The 23,292-nt window shown below is 49.2% G+C and overlaps 1 protein-coding gene across 6 annotated transcripts in view; it reads right to left on the bottom strand.

Annotated features, from left to right (window-relative positions):
* Window positions 1-23,292, bottom strand: part of ABLIM1 (actin binding LIM protein 1) — a 235,503-nt gene that overhangs the window by 90,714 nt on the left and 121,497 nt on the right. For all 6 annotated transcript variants that reach the window (XM_063962540.1, XM_063962538.1, XM_063962543.1 and 3 more), the window contains exons 7-9: window positions 22,579-22,637; window positions 7,141-7,218; window positions 6,488-6,643 (exon numbers count right to left, since the gene is read on the bottom strand). In XM_063962540.1, coding sequence (XP_063818610.1) covers window positions 6,488-6,643; window positions 7,141-7,218; window positions 22,579-22,637 — 293 coding nt within the window. The remainder of the gene's footprint in view (window positions 1-6,487; window positions 6,644-7,140; window positions 7,219-22,578; window positions 22,638-23,292) is intronic.

Here is a 23,292-nt window from a genome sequence, read left to right as displayed (position 1 = left end):
AGCAGCCGTCATTACTGTCAGGACCTGACTCACAGCAGCATGTAATAAGAGCAGCCGTCATTACTACCAGGGCCTGACTCACAGCAGCATGTAATAAGAGCAGCTCTGATTACTGTCAGGGCCTAACTCACAGCAGCATGTAATATGAGCAGCCGTCATTACTGCCAGGGCCTGACTCACAGCAGCATGTAATAAGAGCAGCTCTGATTACTGTCAGGGCCTGACTCATAGCAGCGTGTAATATGAGCAGCCGTCACTACTGTCAGGGCCTGACTCACAGCAGCATGTAATAGGAGCAGCCGTCATTACTGCCAAGGCCTGACTCACAGCAGCATGTAATAAGAGCAGCCGTCATTACTGTCAGGGCCTGACTCACAGCAGCACGTAATAAGAGCAGCTGTCATTACTGCCAGGGCCTGACTCACAGCAGCACGTAATAAGAGCAGCTGTCATTACTGCCAGGGCCTGACTCACAGCAGCATGTAATAAGAGCAGCCGTCATTACTGCCAGGGCCTGACTCACAGCAGCATGTAATAAGAGTAGCCGTCATTACTGTCAGGACCTGACTCACAGCAGCATGTAATAAGAGCAGCCGTCATTACTGTCAGGACCTGACTCACAGCAGCATGTAATAAGAGCAGCCGTCATTACTACCAGGGCCTGACTCACAGCAGCATGTAATAAGAGCAGCTCTGATTACTGTCAGGGCCTAACTCACAGCAGCATGTAATATGAGCAGCCGTCATTACTGCCAGGGCCTGACTCACAGCAGCATGTAATAAGAGCAGCTCTGATTACTGTCAGGGCCTGACTCACAGCAGCATGTAATATGAGCAGCCGTCACTACTGTCAGGGCCTGACTCACAGCAGCACGTAATAAGAGCAGCCGTCATTACTGCCAGGGCCTGACTCACAGCGCATGTAATAAGAGCAGCCGTCATTACTGTCAGGGCCTGACTCACAGCAGCACGTAATAAGAGCAGCTGTCATTACTGCCAGGGCCTGACTCACAGCAGCATGTAATAAGAGCAGCCATCATTACTGTCAGGGCCTGACTCACAGCAGCATGTAATAAGAGCAGCCGTCATTACTGCCAGGGCCTGACTCACAGCAGCACGTAATAAGAGCAGCCGTCACTACTGCCAGGGCCTGACTCACAGCAGCATGTAATAAGAGCAGCCGTCATTACTGCTAGGGCCTGACTCACAGCAGCATGTAATAAGAGCAGCCGTCATTACTGTCAGGACCTGACTCACAGCAGCATGTAATAAGAGCAGCCGTCATTACTACCAGGGCCTGACTCACAGCAGCATGTAATAAGAGCAGCTCTGATTACTGTCAGGGCCTAACTCACAGCAGCATGTAATATGAGCAGCCGTCATTACTGCCAGGGCCTGACTCACAGCAGCATGTAATAAGAGCAGCTCTGATTACTGTCAGGGCCTGACTCACAGCAGCGTGTAATATGAGCAGCCGTCACTACTGTCAGGGCCTGACTCACAGCAGCATGTAATAAGAGCAGCCGTCATTACTGCCAGGGCCTGACTCACAGCAGCATGTAATAAGAGCAGCCGTCATTACTGTCAGGGCCTGACTCACAGCAGCACGTAATAAGAGCAGCTGTCATTACTGCCAGGGCCTGACTCACAGCAGCATGTAATAAGAGCAGCCATCATTACTGTCAGGGCCTGACTCACAGCAGCATGTAATAAGAGCAGCCGTCATTACTGCCAGGGCCTGACTCACAAAAGCACGTAATAAGAGCAGCCGTCACTACTGCCAGGGCCTGACTCACAGCAGCATGTAATAAGAGCAGCCATCATTACTGCTAGGGCCTGACTCACAGCAGCATGTAATAAGAGCAGCCGTCATTACTGTCAGGACCTGACTCACAGCAGCATGTAATAAGAGCAGCCGTCATTACTACCAGGGCCTGACTCACAGCAGCATGTAATAAGAGCAGCTCTGATTACTGTCAGGGCCTGACTCACAGCAGCATGTAATATGATCAGCCGTCACTACTGTCAGGGCCTGACTCACAGCAGCATGTAATAAGAGCAGCCGTCATTACTGCCAGGGCCTGACTCACAGCAGCATGTAATAAGAGCAGCTGTCACTACTGTCAGGGCCTGACTCACAGCAGCATGTAATAAGAGCAGCCGTCACTACTGTCAGGGCCTGACTCACAGCAGCATGTAATAAGAGCAGCAGTCATTACTGCCAGGGCCTGACTCACAGCAGCATGTAATAAGAGCAGCCGTCATTACTGCCAGGGCCTGACTCACAGCAGCATGTAATAAGAGCAGCTCTGATTACTGTCAGGGCCTGACTCACAGCAGCATGTAATATGAGCAGCCGTCATTACTGCCAGGGCCTGACTCACAGCAGCATGTAATAAGAGCAGCTCTGATTACTGTCAGGGCCTGACTCACAGCTGCATGTAATATGAGCAGCCGTCACTACTGTCAGGGCCTGACTCACAGCAGCATGTAATAAGAGCAGCCGTCATTACTGCCAGGGCCTGACTCACAGCAGCATGTAATAAGAGCAGCCGTCACTACTGTCAGGGCCTGACTCACAGCAGCATGTAATAAGAGCAGCCGTCACTACTGTCAGGGCCTGACTCACAGCAGCATGTAATAAGAGCAGCAGTCATTACTGCCAGGGCCTGACTCACAGCAGCACGTAATAAGAGCAGCTGTCATTACTGTCAGGGCCTGACTCACAGCAGCATGTAATAAGAGCAGCAGTCATTACTGCCAGGGCCTGACTCACAGCAGCACGTAATAAGAGCAGCTGTCATTACTGCCAGGGCCTGACTCACAGCAGCATGTAATAAGAGCAGCCGTCATTACTGCCAGGGCCTGACTCACAGCAGCATGTAATAAGAGCAGCTGTCATTACTGCCAGGGCCTGACTCACAGCAGCATGTAATATGAGCAGCCGTCACTACTGTCAGGGCCTGACTCACAGCAGCATGTAATAAGAGCAGCCGTCATTACTACCAGGGCCTGACTCACAGCAGCATGTAATAAGAGCAGCCGTCACTACTGTCAGGGCCTGACTCACAGCAGCATGTAATAAGAGCAGCAGTCATTACTGCCAGGGCCTGACTCACAGCAGCACGTAATAAGAGCAGCTGTCATTACTGCCAGGGCCTGACTCACAGCAGCATGTAATAAGAGCAGCCGTCATTACTGCCAGGGCCTGACTCACAGCAGCATGTAATAAGAGCAGCTCTGATTACTGTCAGGGCCTGACTCACAGCAGCACGTAATAAGAGCAGTCGTCATTACTGCCAGGGCCTGACTCACAGCAGCATGTAATAAGAGCAGCAGTCACTACTGTCAGGGCCTGACTCACAGCAGCATGTAATAAGAGCAGCCGTCACTACTGTCAGGGCCTGACTCACAGCAGCATGTAATAAGAGCAGCAGTCATTACTGCCAGGGCCTGACTCACAGCAGCACGTAATAAGAGCAGCTGTCATTACTGCCAGGGCCTGACTCACAGCAGCATGTAATAAGAGCAGCCGTCATTACTGCCAGGGCCTGACTCACAGCAGCATGTAATAAGAGCAGCCGTCATTACTGCCAGGGCCTGACTCACAGCAGCATGTAATATGAGCAGCCGTCACTACTGTCAGGGCCTGACTCACAGCAGCATGTAATAAGAGCAGCCGTCACTACTGTCAGGGCCTGACTCACAGCAGCACGTGATGCCCAAATTCATGGAGCTGAAAACTCCCCATGGCGCATGCATTACACAAAGCATACACACATAGGGCTGGTGCACTTTTGCTGGTGCAATCGATGGTAGCCTCTACAGGCACACCAGACGGTATTACAGCGCACATGCACATATGAACACCAGGGGAGGACTCTGTTGAGGCATTTGCATAAGTAACAATTGGGCAACAGCCAATAGATGCAGCTATGGGCTCGGTTCCGTCCATCTCTGAATCAGGCCCTCAGAGTATATTTACACCAGCCCGATCCCGGGTGCAATACATCTGATATGGGGGGTAATTCTGGGTTGATTGCAGCAGGATTTTTGTTAGCAGTTGGGCAAAACCATGTGCACTGCAGGTGGGGCAGATATAACATGTGCAGAGAGAGTTAGATTTGGGTGGGGTGAGTTCAATCTGCAATCTAAATTGCAGTGTAAAAATAAAGTAGCCAGTATTTACCCTGCACAGAAACAAAATAACCCACCCAAATCTAACTCTCTTTGCACATGTTATATCTGCCCCCCCTGCAGTGCACATGGTTTTGCCCAACTGCTAAAAAATTACCTGCTGCGATCAACTTGGAATTACCCCCATCGTCCGGACCTTTGCGTACTCTCACCTACATGACCACAACAGACTTATGCTGAGCACGAAGCTCCCGCGGCCGGCCAGTTAGGTGCTGGTAGAGGATCTGCACGGCTACGCGTGGCCTGGCATACCTGCAGAGATTAGAAAGGTCGCCCCGCTCGGCCATGTGAGCATGCGCAGATGCAGCCACTTTGTGTGCGACTCTGAATCAGACCGTGTCAGGAGCCAGATCTCTGGTTCATCCTCCTCATGCTGATATCTCTGCTCCGGATCTCACACCTGGAACGTTACCCGTGCCGGATACCACGCTGCAGTGTAAATAAACCAGCGTCTGTACAGCTAATAACTGGAGACAGCTCTTATTTACTAGCGGTGCAGAGAGAGCCAGAGCTGCTACTTACCCCAACACTCATTACAGGAGCATTTGTTTGAGGGAGGTGTTTGCACTTTCGGTGGCACAGTGGTAAGTATTACATCTATGTACAGTGGGCATAGTGGTCGGTATTATGTACATATATGGTGGCACAGTGGTTAGTATTATATCTATGTACAGTGGGCATAGTGGTCGGTATTATATACATATATGGTGGCACAGTGGTTAGTATTATATCTATGTACAGTGGGCATAGTGGTCAGTATTATGTACATGTATGGTGGCACAGTGGTTAGTATTATATCTATGTACAGTGGGCATAGTGGTCGGTATTATGTACATGTATGGTGGCACAGTGGTTAGTATTATATCTATGTACAGTGGGCATAGTTGTCGGTATTATGTACATGTATGGTGGCACAGTGGTTAGTATTATATCTATGTACAGTAGGCATAGTGGTCGGTATTATATACATATATGGTGGCACAGTGTTTGATAACATATATATGTATGTTGGCACAGTGGATAGCATCTTATATATGTATGGTGGCAGAGTGGTCAATATTATATCTATGTACGGTGACTCACTGGTCAGTACTATATATATGCACGATGGCACAGTGAGCAGTATTATATATATATATATATATATATATATATAAAAGAGAAAACAATGGAGGGCGCAATGGTGAGTGTAATAATCAAAAGTGCTTTACTGAAAAAGTATTCGCTCACATACATTGAAAGTAAGAGGTAACCAGCGCAATGTAGACAGCTCGTGTAGCCTCCGGACTTCGTCAGGGGGTCCCGTGACGAAACGCGTTGGGCGTGACCAGCAGGACTTGTGACGTGGATCCACTGCCTAGACGAGCGGCGTGTGAGGTCCGTGTATTGTCCGTGCGGCTGGATATCCAGAGTGGCTTGTCGGTATTCCTGAAGCAACGTTATTCATCGGTGTATGCCATCCGGAGGCTACACGAGCTGTCTACATTGCGCTGGTTACCTCTTACTTTCAATGTATGTGAGCAAATACTTTTTCAGTAAAGCACTTTTGATTATTACACTTACCATTGCGCCCTCCATTGTTTTCTCTTTTACATGTGCTGAGGAGTACAGGTTTACTCCTGGAGGAGGACTGCAGCAATAATACATTGGGACATATATATCTTACAGACTGTCTTGTTTCAATGCGCAATTATATATTTTTTCATATATATATATATATATATATATATATATACACAGCAGAAAGGAGAGCACTCCCGGTGACATAAATGATAGTCCCGGTGCCCGCGGTAGGAGTTTTCAGCCGAAAATCCAATATATATACACAGGTAGTCCGCAGCACACGGTCAATAACCAAGGCAAATACAGCAGATATACTGCAGTATATCTGCTGTATTTGCCTTGGTTATTGACCGTGTGCTGCGGACTGCCTGTGTATATATATATATATATATGGTGGCACAGTGGGCAGTATTATATATATGCACAGCAGCACAGTGAACAGAATTATGTATAGTCGCACAGTGGTTAGAATATTATACAGGTATATTGACCAGGTGTATACATGGTTGCACAGTGGCTAGCACTGCTGCCTCACAACGCTGGGATCATGACTTCCGAGGCTACATTTCTAAGGCAGATACACTGAAGGCAGACAAATAGGATGAGTGTATTCCATGTGAGGCCCGCTACCTGAGTGTGAGAGGTACACCTTACTCGTACAGTAGGTAGGTATCTGTTGTGGATCTATAAGTCCCTGTGCCAGACACTGGCGGAGAATCCGGCTTACCTCTCCCACACTTTGCCTCTCCTGCCGGTCCTCATACGTGGACGTATAGAAAGATTCATATGTGATGAGATCGGGGCGTTCTATGTCATAAATGGCTTTCACTTTGGGGATAGCGGCGAGGTCCTTGTAATCCAGGATTTCGTCATTCACTTTAGCCTGGGAAGACAACACAGTATTGTTCATGTCTAGTCCTTAGCCAGGTCTATATTACTGATGACTAGTCCAACCACACAACCCGCCATCCTGTAACACGGTCACTTCCATGCAGAACATTCCGTGCTCCGGTGTGGAATATAGTGACGCCACCGGGAACATTAATCATCGTCCTCACTGAGCCATGGCCTAATCACTATATAATACACAGGGGTACAGACAGGAACATGGAATCCTACGCATGAATTGCTTATCTAATAACTGCAAATGTCTCTTATCAGACATTTACTTACAGGTTACTTACAGTACATTACATGACGCAAGCTACGACAGGTCATTTTCCCAGCATGCAGTGTGGCAGATAGCTATTATTCAGAATATACATTCTAATAAGCAATAGAAGATATAGGATGTGGAATATTCCTGTGCAATCACATTCTGCGGGGTCTATGTCTTGGTGCAGGGTTAATATGCACCAGGGACCGGAGGTGGGTACTCACACAGATGGTATGGCCCGGTGAGCCTGATATACTGGATCCAGGCCGGGAATAGACACTGTCAGAGGAGGACCTTGTGGGCTGTAACACAGAGAGAGAGAGAGAGAGAGAGAGAGAGAGAGAGAGAGAGAGGTGTGCATTAGTAAATACAGGAATCATGTGACCAGGAGTCTGTATCTAGGAATGAAATGCTTTACTATCACTTCCCTTTCAGCTCAATCATTCTCCTGAGATAATACTCACAATAATGCTGTTAGCTAGTACTGTATGTACAATGTTGTTGGGAGAGCAGCACTCCGTGCTGTTTCCTATGATGCATACACTCCGGGCACTAGGACCCAGAGTCTGCAGGGAGGTGTGACCTCCAACCTGATGTGCAACTGCACATGTGCAGACTGCAGTCACCTTTACTGTATGAGAGTGCCACAGCCACGTGTGTGCAGTACTTAGCGTCTGAGGTGAGACAGCCAGATACCTGCTATTACCAATGTGTTCCTGCATTAACCCTGTATCTGCTGTTCACCAATAAGCCTAGCACCCTGGATAAGGGCTCTCTGCCTGGCCTAACAGTCACTTTCGCATTTGATGTGCTCCTATTGAGACCACCATATATCAACATATGCAATACACGCACGCACCTGACATGGGGTACAGAAGAAACAAATTCCCTGATAATTACACCACAGGGGGCGCTGTTCTATAGGAGGCTGGCGTTACATGCAGCAGTCACAGCACACAATCACACGGCGCAGTTCTACCTGGAAAACTCCAGCACTTGGTGCACCCGTGTGACAACCTGAGAATCTAGCCAATGCATTGCTCTGCAGTGTGTAGCTCCACTGTCCGTCATTCCAAATGATCAACATCCATTCTATCGGAACAGCCGTAATAATAGTAATCCTATTTATATAGCACTTTCCTTCGGATAGTACCAGTAACCCAGTGACCTGCATCAGTTATACCAGAGGTGACCTGGAAGTAGTACTTGTGGTCACTATAGGGTCACTCTCCTGTTCCCATTCCAGCTACCCTCTGTGCCACATCTATGACCAAGTTACCCACCCACGCGACTGGAGAGCTGATATTCCATTGGTGCTCAGATCCACATAGATGGCCTGATGCGCACTTGGACACAAGTACAAAAGCTCACGCATCCCACAAATGTTCGCAGACCGCACAAGCGCCGCAAAACAAAATTGCATGCACCACACCACTCGTGGAAAAGATCTGTGTAATGGGGGTGGCGTGGTTGTGCCCCTAGACCTTTTAGCGCCAATTTGAGGTGCCGAGTCAGAGGACGGAGAGACTGGGCAGCTGGCGGTGAGCCGGGGCACCACTGTAGTTATATATTCCTCTACTGCTCCCGTTACTGCTGAGTATCTCTTTATTGCTGGAGAACGGTGATGAGATAAACAGTACAGATATCCTATCCCCAATGAAGCTGTAACCAGAACACAGCCACTCGCTGACGTACCCAGAGCAGGCGGTGCGCAGACCCAGTGACTCCCATCCTCCGAGCAGGATGTACCGATTCCCTCAGAGTCACGTGTCCTACACACAGATCCTGATTTTGGCTGATTTAAAGGTTAATCTCCTTTTCTTTGCCCACAGATGAAGTCATACGATCCGGGCGGTTATAGGGACACACCCTTTCAATCCTGATGTTCTGCATTGTTAAATCTCAGCGTGATATAGTTATAATTACTGCGGACGTAGCACTAATAACACTGTAATCAGCCAGATAAGTCCCTGGGAAATCAGGGAATTATCTAAATGACTTATTCACAGACGCGCCAAAACCTCTGTATTGTTCTTACATAGGGGCTGGAACGTCCCAGAATCTCAGGGCCCTCCCGGACAGGGGTATTAGAGGTACTGTAAGCCCATTCTGCAGAGTGTCGCTGGTTTTCCTGTTCCCCAGAGACTAGGATCTGCTTGTACAATGAACGTGAGCTATTTTGTGTCTCATTCTCCCTGGGTAACGTTTTGGGGATTTGCGAAGAATCACGATAATACATAATAAGACAAATGCATTTAAAGATGGAAATTGAATTTGCTGCCAACTTCAACCAATGTCCAAATAGTCAGACAAACCCACCATAGTCCCAACACCCTATCCCAATACTGATCCAAGAAGCGCAATAATATCTCGCCTTAAGCCACCATACACTGAACCATTATCACTCATATCCAGCCAAATTCACAGCAGTTCTCCACGGTTATCACCCAGTGTGTGGACTAATTGGCTCATACCGAGCTGATCGCTAGCTGCTGTTGTTCGCTGTGTAGCGATCAGTTAAAAAAATGGCAAAACTGCGCATGCGTATGCACCGCAATGTGCACGCACAGCGTACGGGTACAAAGAGCATCGTGGTTTTGCACAGGTTCTAGAGACGCTTTCAGGCGCACAGCCGATCGCAAGGAGACTGACAGGAAGTGGGAGTTTCTGGGTGTCAACTGACCGTTTTCTGGGAGTGTTTGGAATAACGCAGGCGTGGCCGGGGGTTTGCTGGGCGGGTATCTGACGTCATTACAGTGTCACTCGTCGCAGCAATCATCGCACAGAATAAGTAACTACAGGGCTGGTCTTGTTCTGCACAAAATGTGTTTGCAGCCGCTCCGCTGCACAGGCGTTCGCACTCCTGCAAAGCGAAAATACACTCCCCCGTGGGCGGAGATTATGCGTTTGCACGGCTGCTAAAAACTGCTAGCGAGCGATCAACTCGGAATGAGGGCCCCTGGTCCATGCTGAAAACGTCCAATTAAAAAACCAGTCTGTATAATTTGCTTTGATTATTAAATCTGTCCGTTCCTCCTGACCCGTACACTGCGCCCTTACATCTCTAAGCGTACGGAGGCACGGCTATTGGGCCTCATTCATAGCTCCTATGTATTAGTTTTAAATCTACATACGTTAAAAAATGTCAAATATCCCCATTTCTTGTAAACAGCCACACTCACATCTGTGTGCAACATGTCCCCAGGAAAAAATCATACACAGCCCCCCCTCCCCTCCCCCACCCAACGCCTCCTTACAGCTCACACGTCCAAAATGTGACACGTTCTGGCTAAAATATGAACTAATATGTTGTATTTGTCTCCAGATCATATTACATAGAAGTATATTGGCAACGGCATGCACATACATAATTCCTATGGTTGGTGCACTTAAAATAAGAATTTACTCACCGGTAATTCTATTTCTCGTAGTCCGTAGTGGATGCTGGGGACTCCGTAAGGACCATGGGGAATAGACGGGCTCCGCAGGAGACTGGGTACTCTAAAGAAAGATTCAGTACTATCTGGTGTGCACTGGCTCCTCCCTCTATGCCCCTCCTCCAGACCTCAGTTAAGGAAACTGTGCCCGGAAGAGCTGACATTACAAGGAAAGGATTTTGGAATCCAGGGTAAGACTCATACCAGCCACACCACTCACACCGTATAACTTGTGATAAACATACCCAGTTAACAGTATGAACAACAACTGAGCATCACTCAACCGATGCTACATAACCATAACCCTTTGTTAAGCAATAACTATATACACGTATTGCAGAAAGTCCGCACTTGGGACGGGCGCCCAGCATCCACTACGGACTACGAGAAATAGAATTACCGGTGAGTAAATTCTTATTTTCTCTAACGTCCTAGTGGATGCTGGGGACTCCGTAAAGACCATGGGGATTATACCAAAGCTCCCAAACGGGCGGGAGAGTGCGGATGACTCTGCAGCACCGAATGGGCAAACACAAGGTCCTCCTCAGCCAGGGTATCAAACCTGTAGAATTTTGCAAAAGTGTTTGAACCCGACCAAGTAGCAGCTCGGCAAAGCTGTAATGCCGAGACCCCTCGGGCAGCCGCCCAAGAAGAGCCCACTTTCCTTGTGGAATGGGCTTTCACTGATTTCGGCTGCGGCAATCCCGCCGCAGAATGAGCCTGCTGAATCGTGTTACAGATCCAGCGAGCAATAGTTTGCTTTGAAGCAGGAGCACCCAGCTTGTTGGATGCATACAGGATAAACAGCGAGTCAGTCTTCCTGACTCCAGCCGTTCTGGTTACATAAATCTTCAAAGCCTGGACTACGTTCAGCAACTTGAAGTCCTCCAAGTCACGAGTAGCCGCAGGCACCACAATAGGTTGGTTCAAATGAAAAGATGACACCACCTTTGGCAGAAACTGCAGACGAGTCCGCAATTCTGCCCTGTCCATATGGAAAACCAGATAGGGGCTTTTACATGACAAAGCCGCCAATTCTGACACACGCCTAGCTGAAGGTAAAGCCAACAGCATGACCACTTTCCACGTGAGATACTTTAGTTCCACTGTCTTAAGTGGCTCAAACCAGTGGGATTTCAGGAAATCCAACACCACGTTAAGATCCCAAGGTGCCACTGGTGGCACAAAAGGGGGCTGAATATGCAGCACTCCCTTAACAAACATCTGAACCTCAGGCAGTGAAGCCAGTTCTTTTTGAAAGAAGATGGATAGGGCCGAAATCTGGACCTTTATGGACCCTAATTTTAGGCCCATAGTCACACCTGACTGTAGGAAGTGCAGGAATCGACCCAGCTGGAATTCCTCTGTAGGGGCTTTTCTGGCCTCACACCAAGCAACATATTTTCGCCATGGCCCTCATTCCGAGTCGTTCGCTCGGTAATTTTCTTCGCATCGCAGCGTTTTTCCGCTTAGTGCGCATGCGCAATGTTCGCACTGCGACTGCGCCAAGTAATTTTGCTATGAAGATAGTTTTTTTACTCACGGCTTTTTCTTCGCTCCGGCGATCGTAGTGTGATTGACAGGAAATGGGTGTTACTGGGCGGAAACACAGCGTTTTATGGGCGTGTGGATAAAAACGCTACCGTCTCCGGAAAAAACGCGGGAGTGGCTGGAGAAACGGAGGAGTGTCTGGGCGAACGCTGGGTGTGTTTATGACGTCAAACCAGGAACGCCAAGCAGTGAACTGATCGCAGATACCGAGTAAGTCTGAAGCTACTCTGAAACTGCTAAGTAGTTTGTAATCGCAATATTGCGAATACATCGTTCGCAATTTTAAGAAGCTAAGATTCACTCCCAGTAGGCGGCGGCTTAGCGTGTGTAACTCTGCTAAAATCGCCTTGCGAGCGAACAACTCGGAATGAGGGCCCATATACGGTGATAATGCTTTGCTGTCACGTCCTTCCTAGCCTTTATCAGCGTAGGAATAACTTCATCCGGAATGCCCTTTTCTGCTAGGATTCGGCGTTCAACCACCATGCCGTCAAACGCAGCCGCGGTAAGTCTTGGAACAGACAGGGCCCCTGTTGCAACAGGTCCTGTCTGAGAGGCAGAGGCCATGGTTCCTCTGTGAGCATTTCTTGCAGTTCCGGGTACCAAGTCCTTCTTGGCCAGTCCGAAACAATGAGTATTGTTTTCACTCTTCCTTACGATTCTCAGTACCTTGGGTATGAGAGGAAGAGGAGGAAACACATAGACCGACTGGAACACCCACGGTGTTACCAGTGCGTCCACAGCTATCGCCTGAGGGTCCCTTGACCTGGCGCAATACCTTTTTAGCTTTTTGTTGAGGCGGGACGCCATCATGTCCACCTGTGGCAGTTCCCACCGACTTGCAATCTGCGTGAAGACTTCTTGATGAAGTACCCACTCTCCCGGGTGGAGGTCGTGCCTGCTGAGGAAGTCTGCTTCCCAGTTGTCCACTCCCGGAATGAACACTGCTGACAGTGCTTGCACGTGATTCTCCGCCCAACGAAGAATCCTGGTGGCTTCCGCCATCGCAACTCTGCTTCTTGTGCCGCCCTGGCGGTTTACATGAGCCACTGCGGTGATGTTGTCTGACTGAATCAGCACCGGTTGGTTGCGAAGCAGAGGCTCCGCTTGACTCAGGGCGTTGTATATGGCCCTTAGTTCCAGGATATTTATGTGCAGACAAGCCTCCTGACTTGACCACAACCCTTGGAAGTTTCTTCCATGAGTGACTGCCCCCCATCCTCGGAGGCTCGCATCCGTGGTCACCAGGACCCAGTCCTGTATGCCGAACCTGCGGCCCTCGAGAAGGTGAGCACTCTGCAGCCACCACAGAAGAGACACCCTGGCCCTGGGGGACAGGGTGATCAGCCGATGCATCTGAAGATGCGATCCGGACCACTTGTCCAACAGATCCCACTGAAAGATCCTCGCATGGAACCTGCCGAAGGGAATGGCTTCGTATGATGCCACCATCTTTCCCAGGACTCGCGTGCAGTGATGCACCGACACCTGTTTCGGTTTTAAGAGGTCTCTGACTAGAGTCACGAGCTCCTGAGCCTTCTCCACCGGGAGAAACACCTTCTTCTGGTCTGTGTCCAGAATCATGCCCAGAAAGGGCAGACGCGTCGTAGGAATCAGCTGCGATTTTGGGATATTCAGAATCCAGCCGTGCTGTTGCAACACTTCCTGAGAGTGTGCTACGCTGATGAGCAACTGCTCTCTGGACCTCGCCTTTATGAGGAGATCGTCCAAGTATGGGATAATTGTGACTCCTTGCTTTCTCAGGAGCACCATCATTTCCGCCATTACCTTGGTAAATATGCTCGGTGCCGTGGAGAGCCCAAACGGCAACGTCTGGAATTGGTCCTGTACCACAAATCTGAGGTACTCCTGATGAGGTGGATAAATGGGGACATGCAAGTAAGCATCCTTGATGTCCAGAGACACCATAAAATCCCCCTCTTCCAGGCTTGCAATGACCGCTCTGAGCGATTCCATTTTGAACTTGAATTTCTTCAGATAAATGTTCAGGGATTTTAAATTCAAGATGGGTCTGACCGAACCGTCCGTTTTCGGTACTACAAACATAGTGGAATAGTAACCCCTTCCCTGTTGAAGGAGAGGAACCTTTACAACCACCTGCTGGAGGTATAACTTGTGAATTGCTGCCAGCACTACCTCCCTTTCCATGGGGGAAACTGGCAAGGCCGATTTTAGGTAACGGTGAAGGGGCGTCACCTCGAATTCCAGTTTGTATCCCTGAGACACAACTTGTATAGCCCAAGGATCCACCCGTGAGCGAACCCACTGGTGGCTGAAATGTCGGAGACGCGCCCCCACGGCTCCTGGCTCCGCCTGTGGAGCCCCAGCGTCATGCGGTGGATTTAGTGGAAGCCGGGGAGGACTTTTGTTCCTGGGAACTAGCTGCGTGGTGCAGCCTCTTTCCTCTACCCCTTCCTCTGGCAAGAAAGGATGCACCTCTGACTTTCTTGCTCTTTTGCGAACGAAAGGACTGCATTTGGTAATACGGTGCTTTCTTAGGCTGTGGCGGGACATAAGGCAAGAAATTTGACTTCCCAGCCGTAGCTGTGGAAACTAGGTCTGAGAGACCGTCCCCAAACAATTCCTCACCCTTATAAGGTAAAACCTCCATGTGTTTTTTAGAGTCGGTATCCCCTGTCCATTGCCGAGTCCATAAGACCCTTCTGGCAGAAATGGACATTGCATTTACTCTAGAGCCCAGCAGGCAAATGTCCCTCTGGGCATCCCGCATATATAGGACCGCGTCCTTGATATGTGCCAGGGTCATTAGAACAGAGTCCCTGTCCAGGGTATCTAACTCCTCAGACAGAGTATCCGTCCATGCTGCTACCGCACTACACATCCAGGCCGAAGCAATTGCTGGCCTCAGCAGCGTACCAGAATGTGTGTAAACAGACTTCAGGATAGCTTCCTGCTTTCTATCCGCAGGATCCTTTAGGGCGGCCGTATCCTGAGACGGCAGGGCCACCTTCTTAGATAAGCGTGTCAACGCCTTGTCTACCCTGGGGGAGGATTCCCAGCGTAACCTGTCCGTTGGCGGGAAAGGATACGCCATCAGCAATCTCTTGGAAATTACTACCTTCCTATCAGGGGAATCCCACGCTTTTTCACATAATTCATTCAATTCATGTGATGGGGGAAAAGCCACTTCTTGCTTTTTCTCCCCATACATATAAATCCTCTTGTCAGGGACAGGATTTTCCTCAGAAATGTGTAACACATCCTTCATTGCCACAATCATGTAGCGGATGGCTTTAGTCATTTTAGGCTGCAACTTTGCATCATCGTCATCGACACTGGAATCAGATTCCGTGTCGACGTCTGTGTCAACTAACTGGGATATTGGGCGCTTTTGAGACCCTGACGTCCTCTGCGCTGTGGGAGCAGGCATGGGTTGAGACCCCGACTGTCCCAAGGCTACAGCTTTATCCAATCTGTTATGTAAGGAGCTTACATTATCATTTTACACCTTCCACATATCCATCCAATCAGGTGTCGGCCCCGTCGGGGGCGACACCACATCTATTTGCACTTGTTCTGCCTCCACGTATCCTTCCTCATCAAACATGTCGACACAGGCGTACCGACACACCGCACACATACAGGGAACGCTCTGACTGAGGACAGGACCCCACAAAGGCTTTTGGGGAGACAGAGAGAGAGTATGCCAGCACACACCCCAGCGCTATATAACCCAGGGATTACACTGTACCTTAGTGTTTACCCAGTAGCTGCTGTTTTTATATATATATATATATATATATATATATCTGCGCCTAAATTTATGTGCCCCCCTCTCTTTTTTACCCTCTATTGCACCTGTATACTGCAGGGGAGAGCTTGGGGAGCGTCCTTCCAGCGGAGCTGTGAAGAGAAAATGGCGCTGGTGTGCTGAGGAAGAAGGCCCCCTCAGCGGCGGGCTTCTGTCCCGCTTCTCATGTGTAAAAATGGCGGGGGCTCCCACATATATACAGTGCCTGACTGTATATATGTATACTTTTGCCATCAGGTATCTTAATTGCTGCCCAGGGCGCCCCCCCCTGCGCCCTGCACCCTACAGTGACCGGAGTGTGCTGCGGGAGCAATGGCGCACAGCTGCAGTGCTGTGCGCTACCTTAAGTGAAGACAGGAGTCTTCTGCCGCCGATTTCGATGTCTTCTTGCTACTGCTGCTTCTGTACTTCTGGCTCTGCGAGGGGGACGGCGGCGCGGCTCCGGGAACGGACGATCAAGGTTAGGTACCTGTGTTCGATCCCTCTGGAGCTAATGGTGTCCAGTAGCCTAAGTAGCGCAACTTAGCTGCAGTGAGTAGGTTTGCTTCTCTCCCCTCAGTCCCACGCAGCAGAGAGTCTGTTGCCAGCAGAAGCTCACTGAAAATAAAAAACCTGACAAAATACTTTCTTTTCTAGCAAGCTCAGGAGAGCCCACTAGGAGCACCCAGCTCTGGCCGGGCACAGATTCTAACTGAGGTCTGGAGGAGGGGCATAGAGGGAGGAGCCAGTGCACACCAGATAGTACTGAATCTTTCTTTAGAGTGCCCAGTCTCCTGCGGAGCCCGTCTATTCCCCATGGTCCTTACGGAGTCCCCAGCATCCACTAGGACGTTAGAGAAAATATATTGGGTGCCAAGGGCTGATATAAATCCGCCAATCTAGATTTGGGCAGCAGCAGAGGCGTGGGGTGTAAGTACACCCCAATCTACACCGGGGACTCTCCCAAGGCGATTTGAGCTTTGCCACGGGACGTTCTGCAATGCCTACAGGTGTAACGTACAAGTGAGACAGAGGCACGGTGAACAAGCCGGGTCAGTACACAACTGTAGTGCGAGTAAAGCAGGAGGACTGATGGAAAGGAACATCAGGATAAGCCGGGTCCGAACCAAATGTTGGAGAAACCAGAGATAAGACACATCTGGGCCAGGGACGCAGGAGACAATCAGGATACGAGATATGGAAAAGAGGAATCTGGAAACCATGGAATGTTGGAGCACATGTTGTGAGCCAAAGATCCTGGTGGCATACCATGTGCCAGGACAGGCTGAAATACTGTCATTTAAGGTGGATTCAGATTGGTTGATCAGTCCTCCAATTATTATACACCCATTCCTTTAAACTCGATTCTGAGTTTCACACCCAATCCATGGAGAGTGGGACTGCAGCAGCAACAGAGGACTCTGGCAGCCGTGGAAGGGAGAAGTGGTGCAGCGGGCAGGATGGCAGACCGGGTACAAGGCCCCAGCACTTTTACCATTTCAGCGTGACTCTTCATTAATCCGCACCTAAGGCCCCTTTTTCGGCAAACAAAAAAAACCTTGACGCTTGCAGGGTTTTGGTGCAATTGTAGCAATGAAGTATGAGGACTCATCAGTAGATAATCCCACATCTGACTCAGACACAATGAAGAATGTTTTATATACAAGTGCGGAATCCCAGACTGGAATAACACGTTTTCTACCCATTTAGCAAACGGCTAATTGTCAAGTCATTATATTTCCATGAGAGACAATCAGGGTAAAACCATAAAGATGGAGCAATTGCGCCCCCAGTTTGAGCGGTCACTCCAATTAAAGCTTTTCCACCTTACATGCACCATGCCACATAATTCAATTTCTCTGACACTTCCTAGTAAGACAAATCCGTTCTGCACCTGATGAGGGGAGTAACAGCAGGACACTGGTGGGCGCGGTATGTTATGTGGACACCAGACTACTGACATGAACATTATGTTGACATAGGGGGTCATTCCGACCCGTTCACATGCAGCGGTTTGTCTCTGCGATGCGAACAGGTCCGGAATGCATATGTGCGGCGGCTGCACTGCACATGCGCGACGGCCGCACTGCACGTGCGCGACGTTGCCCGGCGACAGGGGTCACCGGGTTACGTCGCGTCCTACGAAGTAAGTGGTCGCAGAGCCAACCGCAAGAAGATTGACAGTAAGAAGGCGTACCTGGGCGGATCTGGAGCGTTGGAGGCCGTTTTCGGGGACTGGAGAAGAAAACGCAGGCGTGTCCAGCAGAACAAAGGGCGGATGTCTGACGTCAAAGCCGGGCCCATCATCGCTGAAATCGTCGCACAGGGTAAGTATGTCCAGGGCTGGTCTTGTTTTGCTTGAAATTGTTTTAGCTTAGTAGGGCTGCACGGAGAATGATTGACAGGAAAGGGGCGTTTCTGGGAGGTAACAGCGTTTTCCGGGAGTGTGCCCTGCTATGCTACAATACACTCCCCCATAGGTGTGGACTATTGATCGCAGCAGCAGCAATAAGTTGCTGGCTGAGGTCAACTCGGAATGACCACCATAGACGTCAGCATGGTCATCATGTCGACACAGTCCAAATAGGTTGACGTTGTGCATGTCAACATAGTGTTTTTTTCACTATTTAAGCCCTAATCCTAAAATGAGCACTAAATTGTAGGGCGACAGCAACTGGACCGGGAGCAGGCTCGGACTGGCCCACAGGGGTACAGGGGAAACCACCGGTGGGCCCCACTGCCTGGAGGCCAACATCCTCCTCTAGTGATCAGGTTCCAGACTGTGCACTTGAGTTATATATTATACATGTTACCTTATACTGCACAGGATTATGATGTGTTCTCTACAGTACATTGCTGTCATTAATCTGGCACATTATCATGCATGCACTAGCATTAATTACTATATAAATTATCAAGGAGTCCAGACCAGGTACTCTATAATGGTTAGCCAAACCTCTGTGGTGGCTGGCCACACCCCCTTTGGAGGCTGGCCACACCTCTATTCATGGGCCCCTACCACTGCATACCCCCGGTGGGCCCTTCATGCTCCAGTCCGACACTGACTGGGAGATTTCCTGTAGGAGTGGGGTCGCGGCTGTCAGGTAGACACACACCCCGTCATACGCTCCCTGGGTGACGTGTAATCACAGGTGTGCGGTCACGGCTGGTGTCTCTCATGGAAATATAATGACTTGACAATTAGCCGTTTGCTAAATGGGTAGAAATCGTGTTATTCCAGTCTGGGATTCCGCACTTGTATATAAAACATTCTTCATTGTGTCTGAGTCAGATGTGGGATTATCTACAGATGAGTCCTCATACTTCATTGCTGCAATTGCACCAAAACCCTGCAAGAGTCACGTTTTTTTTTTTGTTGCCGAAAAAGGGGCCTTAGGTGCGGATTAATGAAGATTCACGCTGAAATGGTAAAAGACGCCGCGCCGATGCAATCGCAACTCTGCGTAAGCATTTGCAGAATTGCGATCCACACACAGAAACCGAGCACCGTCGACAGTTGCGGCTGACCCGTGCCTGCCAAAGAATAATGCGGATGCAGTCGCACAAGCGCCATGTGTTTAATCGCAAGCGATCGCAGATGATGTCAGATATACACCCCGAAAACGAACGGCCATGACACGCCTGGTTTTCCCACCCACTCTCCACGAACGCCATGTTACCTCCCACAAACGGTCACTTCCTGTCAATCAAATGGCGATCACATCTCACTGAGCCTGCAAACGCACGGCAATCGCGACGCGGCCGTTGTACACGCAAAATGCACTGGCAGCGCATGCACAGTCTGACGATAATCGTCCGACTTGCGTTTCTGCAATTTAGCAATCAACGCGGAATAAGGGCCGTAGGGCCTAATTCAGATCCGATCGCTGTTATGCAAAAATCGCACAGCGGCTGATTATCGAACGACTGCGCATGCATACGGATCGTAATGCACAGGCGTGGGGCCAAACTGCGAGAAAATCTTGCATTTTTTTTTTTATTGCTAGGTGGACGCAGGTTGAGTGACAGGAAGTGGGCGTTTGGGGGTGGTCACTGGCCGTTTTAGGGAAGGGTCTGACTGATGTTTTAAAGTAGCAATAATATAGTAGGTGGTTTTGGGGGACATTTACTAAGTAGTGATAAGAGCGGAGAAGTGAGCCAGTGGAGAAATTTCCCCATCAACCAATCAGCATCTCTGTATCATTTCATAGTATGCAAAATATAGATGTTACTTCAGTGCTGATTGGTTGCCATGGGCAACTTCTCCACTGGCTCACTTCTCCGCTCTTATCACTGCTTAGTAAATGTCCCCCTTTATCTTTTACAAGAATGCTACTAGAAGACATTGGTCAGACTGGCCATGGTGTATTGACAGGATCGATCGGAAATGACTATGGTGATGCGATGTTCTTACCCTACTCTCCATCGTCTACGTCTGTGCATGCGCCACCTTTTCTCCTACGCCCACTGCGCAATATTGTTTCCAGGATTTGTATTACCTACAAAGATGCCAATCCCCTATCAATCCATATGGCACCTCTGATTGGCTAACATCCCTGAGAAGGAGTATATGCAAATCTATATGGCCCAGATGGAACCCATAGGAGGCACAGCCTTTGGAACCCCTAGGAATTCAGGTGCGTCAGGCTCAGCCCCCGCACCAGGACCTCTTCTGCCGGCACCAAAACATTTCCCTTGTTATGGTAATTATTATTTTTCGGCTAATGAAAGCAAACAGACACACTTGTGCAGGCAAAGAGCTGCTGGTGCCCAGAGGCCCTGTGTCTGTGTATGATGCTAAATCCGCCCACTGGGTGAGACTAACATGCAGTTACCACACACGCCCGGCCCTGCAGGACAGATACTGCATGCGGAGAACAATGACAGGAGAGAGAACATTCCTGAGCTGTATACTGTACATGGGATCACAGCACAACTCATGGGAAATGATGTGTAAATAATGTAGTCTTCTCTCTACCAGACAATAACCCCTCAGACATGCACACTGTATAGTCTCTTTACACATTGCCTATATATAATAAGAATATGCAGTCACTAGGAGCCAGTGACATCACAGAGAGTGCAGCCTATCCAGTCACTAGGAACCAGTGACATCACTGAGAATGCAGCCTATCCAGTCACTAGGAGCCAGTGACATCACTGAGAGTGCAGCCTATCCATTCACTAGGAACCAGTGACATCACTGAGAGTGCAGCCTATCCATTCACTAGGAACCAGTGACCTCACTGAGCATGCAGCCTATCCATTCACTAGGAACCAGTGACATCACTGAGAGTGCAGTCTATCCATTCACTAGGAGCCAGTGACATCACTGAGAGTGCAACCTATCCAGTCACTAGGAACCAGTGACATCACTGAGAGTGCAGCCTATCCAGTCACTAGGAACCAATGACATCACTGAGAGTGCAGCCTATCCATTCACTAGGAACCAGTGACCTCACTGAGCGTGCAGCCTATCCAGTCACTAGGAACCAGTGACATCACTGAGAGTGCAGCCTATCCATTCACTAGGAGCCGTGACATCACTGAGAGTGCAGCCTATCCATTTACTAGGAGCCAGTGACATCACTGAGAATGCAGCCTATCCAGTCACTAGGAGCCAGTGACATCACTGAGAAAGCAGCCTATCCAGTCACTAGGAGCCAGTGACATCACTGAGAAAGCATACTAAACATTCACTTTGCAAATAAATCCTCTCTGCGGCCATCGGAAGACCATAGCGGCACATGCGACTTAGACACATGTACAGAATGATAATAATCACTCAACTGTGAAAGAAAATCGGGTTTACGTATGTCTCTGAATCAGGCCCTTAGTTCCGTGCACGCCAAGCCTGAGCAATTATGGCCGACTTGCGCTCACCCCTGCATCTGGGAAACATTACAGCCTGATACAGTATAAGAAGGGTAAAGGAGAATCGGTGAGCGAGAGACACTGCACTCCAAATCAGAAGACCATGAACTCTCCGTGACTGTGAGCTCTGCGGCCCTCACTATGCCTGACATTTCCCTTTACCCCTAGTTACATCCATGGCCAGAGTATTACAACAATAAATTATTATATAATCTCCAACAGGGGACATTTCTCCGCTCTGTCCGGCAGCCAAGTTCTGTGGGAGCTGTATGTTCGCCTCGCCGCGGTCCACAGCAAGAGTCCTAGCATCACCCCCCCTGTCCTGGATGGGCGGATCTCAGGGTCATGACTGATTTCCCAGAATCCCCGGCGAGCCTCAGTCTTGTGCATTGTTGTGTGTGAGGTTACACAGCAGTCAAAGTATTGGCAGCTTAGAAAACACATTGCTCAAAACATTCCAGGACACCCCTCTGGAGAGTGAGGGGTGCAAAGCTGAACTTTTGGGTAGACAAAAACGACACAGGTTGTGAGGTGTCAAAGCAAATGACATTGGTGATCTGAAGATGATAACATAACTAAGAGACTGCAGACAGCTACTAGAGACCCTTTATAATGGGTGAGGACGTCCCCAGAAGAATATGCACAATGGTGTAAAATCCATCATTAGGAGAACTAGGTTATCTAGATAAGGGGCCTATTTATCAACAACTATGATAAATGGTGCTCCAGCCAATCAGCTCATGTCATGTGTTTGAAAAATGACAGTTGGGAGCTGATTGGCTGGAGCGCCAGGTTTGGGTTTGGTGCACTGCCTGTGATAACGGCAGGACAGACGTTCAAGATGAGCAGCGAGCCGGCCGGCCAGCCAAGCGCGTCCACCACAGGCTGTGCACCGGACCCAAACCTGTTTCCGTAGTGCCCCTGCCTGCAGGGTAAAGGGGAGTTTAAGGCAGCAAATAAAATCATAGCTCGCCATCACTATCTGTATCTGCGGCTTCCCATAAGATAACGGACAGGGGGCCACTTACCCGCAGCTTCTCTTCAGCCTTGGTGGACTGCTTACAGTTGGGATGCCAGACCGTGGAACCTGCAAGAAGTTAAAGAGACAGCTGAGCTGGGTGTGAGGTCTCTTGCTATAAGGACTGAGCTGCAGTCTCTTTGGTGCATGTGCAACATCTGAATCTCGTTGGCTTTGCAGATTACATTCCTCTGCACAAACCTCATCTCTGAATCCTAACCGTGCGCATAACGTTACATTCATCAGAAGAATAAGATGGGAGGTCCGGTCACTATTATACAGCTGGGCGGTGAATTCTCGTGTTCCCGGGACTGATCGCAAAACCCAAACAGTGTCCGTCTGATTATACGTTAAATAGTCTAACATTCAGGATGGGTCACAAAGATGAGTGAGAGCTCTCAATGTACAGACTGAACTACATCGCACTAGACGGAGTGGGTATCCGGACTCCAGGTCGACAACAAAAAGGTTGACACACCTTAGGTAGACGCCAATTGGTCGACACACCTTGGGTCGACATGGACAAAAGGTCGACAGGAACAAGGTCGACATGGAAAAATGTCGACATGAGTTTTTTATGTTTTATTTTCTTTTTTCAAACCTTTTCATACTTAACTATCCACGTGGACTACGATTGGAACGGTAATCTGTGCCGAGCGAAGCGAAGGCACCATGCCCGAAGCATGGTTCCCGGTCACTCTACGAAGAAAACGACACCAAAATA

The sequence above is a fragment of the Pseudophryne corroboree genome, chromosome 3 (assembly GCF_028390025.1).
Source record: "Pseudophryne corroboree isolate aPseCor3 chromosome 3, aPseCor3.hap2, whole genome shotgun sequence".
Taxonomy (NCBI): Eukaryota; Metazoa; Chordata; class Amphibia; order Anura; family Myobatrachidae; genus Pseudophryne; species Pseudophryne corroboree.
Note: the sequence above shows the minus strand (reverse complement) of the source record. Positions and strands in the feature narration are given on the sequence as shown.